Below are 8,012 nucleotides of genomic sequence, written 5' to 3'. Positions count from 1 at the left end.
GTATGTAATAACGACAGGAGAGGTCTCAGTGTCTCACTCCAACTTTATTAACTGACTCTCAGAACTTCACATATAGTAAGCGCCAAAATCTCCACCCCAACACTTCCCTTCAACTTGGGTGTGAGTGGAGCCACCTGGTGGTCCGCCACAATGGTAAGGAATTGTTAAATACGCACATAACTCATTGAAACATATTGGTATAATTGTAGTGCAGTGGCAAAACGTCAGTATTTTAACACGATGATGTATTTCTGTATGATGCAAAGGACCTGTATGTGCAGCGTGGAGCGGCCATTTCTCCATGCAAAGATGGTCTGTGTGCTCCAGTATTCCGATTTCTGTGGAATGTGTTTATAAAAATGTAACACTTCCACAGTTTTAAAGGAGCCTTGTGTGATTTAGCTCTTTGTATTTTGTTCTGCACAGACAGAGGCCACTGCCGTATTTTTGTGTTTCATTTCATTTCCTTTATTCCTCGTATTGTATTGGCGCATCTTTGTTTCTGTTACTTCGCCACGTTACCTCTCGTGCTGTCGATGTTCAGTACGAGTCCATATGGCCGCTGTTTGACAAAAGTAAAGGTCAAAGGACATTTTTTTGTTTATTCAGTCGTCATTGACAATAAAACTGCACATTAAGAACCCCAGTACTTGTGTCCTGTGTGGCTAACCATTTCCCAGGCAACAGTATAAAAGGTTTCTAATGACACAAGTACTACAAATAGTTAAAAACAGGATGGCTCACCTTTACAGACCATCAAAGCTGTGCTCTTCTAGTGTAGCACAAACTATCAGCGAGCGGTGCCTTTGCTTTTAGATTCTGTTCTCCAAGTTATGAGTTACAAAGAAACGGAATTGTTCCTCTGGCTGCATATTTGTTCTGACACCAGCCGCTGAACATCCTTAACCCGAGTGCACCTTGTGTCCGTTAGAGGGCGACACCGAGGCGCAGAGGGGCCGGCCCAGAGCCAGTCCCAGGCAGGCTGTAGTGCCACTGAGCCGGGTACAGCAGACAGACACAGAGAAGGGCTGGTGCAAGGAGGAAGGCTCCTCATGACGCCGGGTTTTACCGGGAACTGAAAAAAACATCTACCTGTTTTGGAAGGAGGAAATTTACGAGAACAGAATGCTTCGTGTTTGGATGCTGATGGCGGCCGTGCAGGTAAATATCTCTGTTTTTAACCGCGGAGAGCTGCGGTGGGATTTTCGCCGCAGCAGAGCAGAGTGATGCTGGTTAGAGGAGACAGAGAGGAGCGCTCTGCGCAGATGGGAGGACAATACAGTTGGACTAGAAAACACTTCCCATCCGCGTCGTTTGTACTGGTGTGATCGGTGCTATTCTCACCAAAGAGCCGCTTAGATTCACCCAGCCTGCTGGGAGGAAAACGCTGCTGGTCCCGGGCAGGAGCGACGCAGTCGCTGCGTAACGGTCCGTGTGTCGGTGAAAGCTGCGGGTTTCAGCTCGGATGCTGCTGGTGTGAAGACTCCCGAGTCAGGAGCCTCTTTATCATCCGTCCCTGCATCCTCGGTGACAGGCGGCTGTCCGTCGCCCTGTTCCGGCTGCTCATTGTGACACCCGCGTTTGCCTTCTGCCCGAATACCACGCGTTACTTTTAGCTGTAATCCAGTTTAGTCTGACCGGATCTGTGTCACATAGCGTCGATCTCCATTAAAAAAAAGATGGCAGTTTGATTTGTCCCCTCACGCCCAGACATAACGCTGGAGCCAGAGTCTGAGCCGCGGCTCGGGTCACGGTGCAGGCTGCATCCACGCCTGTGCTCTCGCCCTGTGCTGTGTTCCGCTCCCGAGGCGCAGTCATGCTAACCTTTAATGCTGTTTCTGTGCTGTCACTCGGCCTGTGGGAGCTGATGTGCGGTGTTACAGCAGGAGTCCGTGTAACATCCACAGTCCTGTGATTCAGCATCGAGCTTAACTTTTTAAAGCACCGCACCGGTGTTGTTTCACACGCTACAGTTTATACCGTGTTTTATTGCTGCTGACATTTTCCATCCATTTCAGCAGCAACACTGAAAATCTGTGGTTTTTATTTAATATACTCAGAAAAATAAAAGTATAAGCGTGGAAGATGTTTTTAACTGTGGCATGCTTTGAAGATGTTATGGATCATTTGTATTAAAGCAGCAAAGCTCTGCCACAGGCGAGGCTCCATGTGGGCTGAAAGAAGCACACAAATGCACCTTCAGCAAGATTTAATGAAGGCAAAGAAAAGACGAGGCGATCCTTTATGTGTGGGAAAAAATCAATGAAGAAGACAGTGCTGTGCCAAAGGGTCAAAGGTTGGGTCCTAAAATAAGCCCATCACCAATGCCTCTCTCAAAAAAGCAAGGTCAGCACCCTCCAGGGCTTACCTCCAATCCTCTACAAGCCTTTGATTGGTCTGCCTTTGTTACCTAGTAGTACAATAAATTGTACCTACTAGCCTCGATCGTGGCTCAAGAGTTGGGAGTTCGCCTTGTAATCGGAAGGTTGCCGGCTCGAGCCCCGGCTTGGACAGTCTCGGTCGTTGTGTCCTTGGGCAAGACACTTCACCTGTTGCCTACTGGTGGTGGTCAGAGGGCCCGGTGGCGCCAGTGTCCGGCAGCCTCGCCTCTGTCAGTGCGCCCCAGGGTGGCTGTGGTTACAATGTAGCTGCCATCACCAGTGTGTGACTGTGTGTGTGAATGTGTGGATGACTGGATATGTAAAGCGCTTTGGGGTCCTTAGGGACTAGTAAAGCGCTATATAAATACAGGCCATTTACAATTTGTCGCTGTTATCAAGGCTTTGATCATGTAGCTGAAGGTGCTGCTGCTGATAGGGTTAATGATTCAGTGATGTCACTGTAGAGGGTTAACGGGCTTGTAGATAATGCAGTTATTTGTAGATAAAACAGTTAACAGCATTAGGCAGAACATCATCTCAGTTTGTGGAGATAATGAGCCCCCTGTTCCCCGCAGCCTTTAGTTACACCAGGAGGAAGAAATGTTTGCGAGTTGATTAGGGTTTGATTTTATCTGTGGTGTCACAAATGCTATCCATCCTTGTGACAATGCCCCTCTGTGTGCTGACCTTTCCTCCTGAGGGGGGCTCTGCTAAATTATTGTCATTTGCGAATCCTGTGCTTTGTGATTAAAATGACGCAGATTAATTTCGCTGCGGGCAAAGCTTTAAACGCTTGACTCACTGAGAACTTTGAAGTGATGGCGAGCTTCATATTGAAATATGTAAATAGGCTCATAATCAACAAACGAGGGGAAGGACCGGACGTGTTAGACTTTCTGCATTCATCGAGGATAACGATGCACCGCATCAACTCATCTTTAATCAGAGGTGTATCTTTTGCACCAGCTGTGTTTACATGAACGGGAAGCTGACTCACTGAGGCCGAGTGATGCCTTTGGGTGGAAAGTGCATCCCCACGTTAGGCTTAAAGATTTGTAGAGGAAAAAAGTCAAATATGCAGCATCTGTTTGTTGTATGGAAATGGCCTATAAAAGAGCTGCAATGGAGGCAGGCCTCCTCTTTACTGGGAAAACAAGATGCCCACAGAGGTAACCTGCAGAACACTTTGTTACATTACTGCTTCCCAACAGTTACCTTTGATATATTTTAGCTGCTGAAATAGTGAGTGAGTAATGTCAGGTGTTAAGAAGATGCGGCTTTTCAGCAGTGGATGATTAGTCCTCTTTCCCAGAAATCAGTGGGTGCAGCGTTTGGTTGGAGTAGCTGGGTTTCCACAGCACGCTGTTCAGTCAGTCAGCTGACAATAAATCGGAGCCTCTTATCAAAAACAAGAAGGCTGATAATAAACTCCAGCCACGAGCTGAACGGTTAATGAAGATAAGCCACGTCTGTTTTTTTATTTCACCTTTATTTACACAGTAAATCTCATTGAGACACCAGGTATCATTGTTTAAGAGCAACCTGCCGAGTGTGTGCGTGGGGGGCAAACAGACTATAAGGAATCAGAGGAGACCAACAGCAGATATGTGGAATATCCACAGCTTTACAGTTTTGATCACATGTATTTGTCAGATTTGAAGGTGCCAAGTCTGGAGTTCCTTAAGTGGCCACTTGGAGCAGGCTGCAGCGTGAGTCCCTGCAGCGTGAGTCCCTGCAGCGTGCGTCCCTGCAGCGTGAGTCCCTGCAGCGTGCGTCCCTGCAGCGTGCGTCCCTGCAGCGTGCGTCCCTGCAGCGTGAGTCCCTGCAGCTTGAGTCCCTGCAGCGTGCGTCCCTGCAGCGTGCGTCCCTGCAGCGTGAGTCCCTGCAGCGTGAGTCCCTGCAGCGTGAGTCCCTGCAGCGTGAGTCCCTGCAGCGTGAGTCCCTGCAGCGTGCGTCCCTGCAGCGTGCGTCCCTGCAGCGTGCGTCCCTGCAGCGTGAGTCCCTGCAGCTTGAGTCCCTGCAGCGTGCGTCCCTGCAGCGTGCGTCCCTGCAGCGTGAGTCCCTGCAGCGTGAGTCCCTGCAGCGTGAGTCCCTGCAGCGTGAGTCCTTGCAGCTTGAGTCCCTGCAGCGTGCGTCCCTGCAGCGTGCGTCCCTGCAGCGTGAGTCCCTGCAGCGTGCGTCCCTGCAGCGTGAGTCCCTGCAGCGTGCGTCCCTGCAGCGTGCGTCCCTGCAGCGTGAGTCCCTGCAGCGTGCGTCCCTGCAGCGTGCGTCCCTGCAGCGTGCGTCCCTGCAGCGTGAGTCCCTGCAGCGTGAGTCCCTGCAGCGTGCGTCCCTGCAGCGTGAGTCCCTGCAGCGTGCGTCTCTGCAGCGTGAGTCCCTGCAGCGTGAGTCCCCGCAGCGTGTGTCCCTGCAGCGTGAGTCCTTGCAGTGTGCGTCCCTGCAGCGTGAGTCCCTGCAGCGTGCGTCCCTGCAGCGTGCGTCCCTGCAGCGTGCGTCCCTGCAGCGTGAGTCCCTGCAGCGTGCGTCCCTGCAGCGTGAGTCTCTGCAGCGTGAGTCCCTGCAGCGTGTGTCCCTGCAGCGTGAGTCCCCGCAGCGTGAGTCCCCGCAGCGTGAGTCCTTGCAGTGTGCGTCCCTGCAGCGTGAGTCCCTGCAGCGTGCGTCCCTGCAGCGTGCGTCCCTGCAGCGTGAGTCCCTGCAGCGTGACTCCTTGCAGCGTGAGTCCCTGCAGCGTGAGTCCCTGCAGCGTGCGTCCCTGCAGCGTGTGTCCCTGCAGCGTGAGTCCCCGCAGCGTGCGTCCCTGCAGCGTGACTCCTTGCAGCGTGAGTCCCTGCAGCGTGAGTCCCTGCAGCGTGAGTCCCTGCAGCGTGCGTCCCTGCAGCGTGCGTCCCTGCAGCGTGCGTCCCTGCAGCGTGAGTCCCTGCAGCGTGAGTCCTTGCAGCGTGAGTCCTTGCAGCGTGTGTCCCTGCAGCGTGAGTCCCTGCAGACTCCCATGTTAAACAGTTTAACGCTGCTAAAATGATGCACAGCTGGCTCAAAAGAACTTTCGGTTTTAAAAATGAATTTTGTTTCGTATAATAAATATACAGTAGTTGGAATATTTCTCTTATACGTGGAAAGACTTAGAGTTGTGGGCGTGTCTTCTTTGACTGAACAGTGTGCTGGCATAAGGTTTCCTTCAGTCTGGTCGTCTCTGCTTTTGTGCTTTGTTAGCGCTCGCTGGCAGGTTTTAATGATTATTTGTAAAATAATGTTGCTCGCGTGTGGCACAGCCAGCCCAGAGGTTTGTGCTGCACTCTGATGATATTATTGTGTTAGCCTGTTGCTCGGCGCTGGTTAGCGGGCATCTGTGCCTGAACATTGGACCCGTGCAGTTTATGGTGCATGCAGCTCGCTAATGAAGCTAGCATAGCCCGATACATCAGCACTGCACCCGGTCAGCTAAACATGGTCACTGCTGGCGTCGAAAAACCAACATGGCAGCAGCCAAAACATTTAGGCTTCAACATGCAGAGTTGGGCTACGGCCGTCTGTTATATACAACCGATGGTCTCGTCTGAAAATATGTTTCTGTGGCACAAACAGCCTTCAGTGCAGATTAAACCAGAGACTGCAGAGTGGACTGTGGACAGACAAGTTTAGCAACAAAGCGAATGCAGATAACTGTGGAAAATGCTGAGTATCGGCCCAGATTATCAGTCAGGTTGTTAATTGCTTGAACAATCGTCTCATTGATGGACCGCTCTGTTCTTAAATGATCTTCAGTGTCAGCGCCAATTAGTAAAGACCGTTCAGCTCGACCTGATTCCTTTTCTCTCCTTTTGATCATAATATTCCTGTCAGTGATAATATAATCTGTACCAGGTGAGATTACCTGCCATCATCAGCAGAGGTGATGAGTTGCATTAAGTGATCGCATCCTTGACTCTGATAAAGAGGGCAGGAGGGTTTCAGAGGTTTACAGCGTGTCTGTTTGCTGAGCTGCTTCAGTTTTTCATCCCCTTGATGACTGTTCCCAGAATGACAGCATCATCCACCAGCATTAGAACATAAAGTCATTTCAGAAAGCTACCCTCTCCTCGTGCTGACTGTTCGTATGCCTTGTCACATACCTGCTGTGGCTGTAATTACTGCATGCTGCATCCCAAACAATGAGTTGTGACATGAAGGGCTTAATCAGTAAAGTCTGCGAAAGCAATGTGACACAACAGATCTGTCAGATGTTAAAGGAGGATTCTCACTGAGCGTGCATTCACCATTAATCTGAGTGCCTCCTCTGTGTACGCATTGATAGCTTTATGTATTTAATAGCCGTCAGTTTAAGATTCCAACAATGACACGAAGCTGTTTTCACAATGTTTCATTTAAAAATGAAAGAGGCAAGAGGCAATTTTGTTGCACTGCAGGCAGTAAATAAAATAATCATCAACAATCGACACACTAAAAATATGGGATTACATCAGGTTTCTGAAAAGGCCAAAAGCAGGAGGGACAAATCAGGTCTTAAATCTGTTGGTCCTGCATCTTGGAGGATTACATCTGTGACCAGATGGATTCAGCAGACTGAAAGCGGACTGACCAGGATCAGCAGGGTCTGATTGGGCCTTCTTTGTGGCTTCAGTGCTGCTGCACATTCAACCAACTGCCTCTTTGAAGGGAAGCGAGTCAAGGCAAGAAAGAAATGAATGCTGGTCTTTGCATCAGAGTTTCTTTCTTACATTAACAGCAACATCAATTTAAAGTCATATTTTAGAACTAAAACTGTGCAGCTGTGGATCCAAATCACTCAGCAGCATACAGTATGTCACCCCCCCCCCCTTCCTTCTGGTAATCCATTCAGAGCCAGGCAGAGGCTTCATCTCCTGCTATGTTTGGGCTCCTGCTTGTGTTTGGTTTATGACCAAAATAATCCCAAAAAGGGAAACGTAGTATTTTTGCATCAGATTCCTCCCTGATTGCATTCTCTTAAAATGTCCTGTGGGGACGTCTGAACATGTTGCACTCTGTCCATTTACAGTCCAACTGCCGCTGTAAATAAGAGACATTCCCGTGGTGTAGACACATTTATGTAGACCGTGGTCACCCAGCACTGGATCCTGGTTAGTTTTACAGCGTTTGAAGAGACACACAATGACAAAATGATCTGTGCGCTTCATGACGTGTCCATAAAGGCTCCATCACTCAATTGTATATAAAACAAAAGTGGTGAAAGGACTCATCTCTGGGGAACTCTGGGGAAGAAGAAGGAGCATCAGACAAACTGTATTGACTTTTACCTTTTGTGCCAAGTAAAAAATCAGATCCCCGACATATCGATACGCCCCAGTGGTGTGGACGCTTAGACGCCAGCTTGGACAGTTCAAAGCATTCGTACACAGTTCTCCTCCTGTGGAAGCAAATTTTGTTTGAACTGCACAGAAAGACCCATTTGTAGTCCTTTCAGGTGAGCCATGCATGACATCAACCACCCCCACAACAGCAAAGAAACAAAGAGGACTTCCAGACATAGGAGCGATCACCCAGCAGGAAATGGATCACCGGGAATTAGAAGGAAAAAAGGAGATCAGCCCCTCTGTCCTGGAGTGGCCTCTGTCCAGTTTTTCTCCGCTGCACGTTTTGCCTGATCTGTTAATG

At 49.6% G+C, this 8,012-nt stretch overlaps 1 protein-coding gene across 1 annotated transcript in view; it reads left to right on the top strand.

Annotated features, from left to right (window-relative positions):
- Positions 1-994: 994 nt before the first annotated feature.
- Positions 995-8,012, top strand: part of LOC146653294 (cadherin-2-like) — a 110,455-nt gene continuing 103,437 nt past the window's right edge. The window contains exon 1 of the mRNA XM_085382992.1: positions 995-1,161. Within this exon, the coding sequence (XP_085239118.1) occupies positions 1,126-1,161 (36 nt within the window). The 5' untranslated portion in view covers positions 995-1,125. The remainder of the gene's footprint in view (positions 1,162-8,012) is intronic.

The sequence above is a fragment of the Rhamphochromis longiceps genome, linkage group LG15 (genome assembly GCF_057381845.1).
Source record: "Rhamphochromis longiceps isolate RC_006_pf linkage group LG15, R_longiceps_female_GT1.1, whole genome shotgun sequence".
In the NCBI taxonomy this organism is placed as follows: domain Eukaryota; kingdom Metazoa; phylum Chordata; class Actinopteri; order Cichliformes; family Cichlidae; genus Rhamphochromis; species Rhamphochromis longiceps.
The sequence above is the reverse complement of the archived record's forward strand: the minus strand, read 5'-3'. Positions and strand labels throughout refer to the sequence as shown.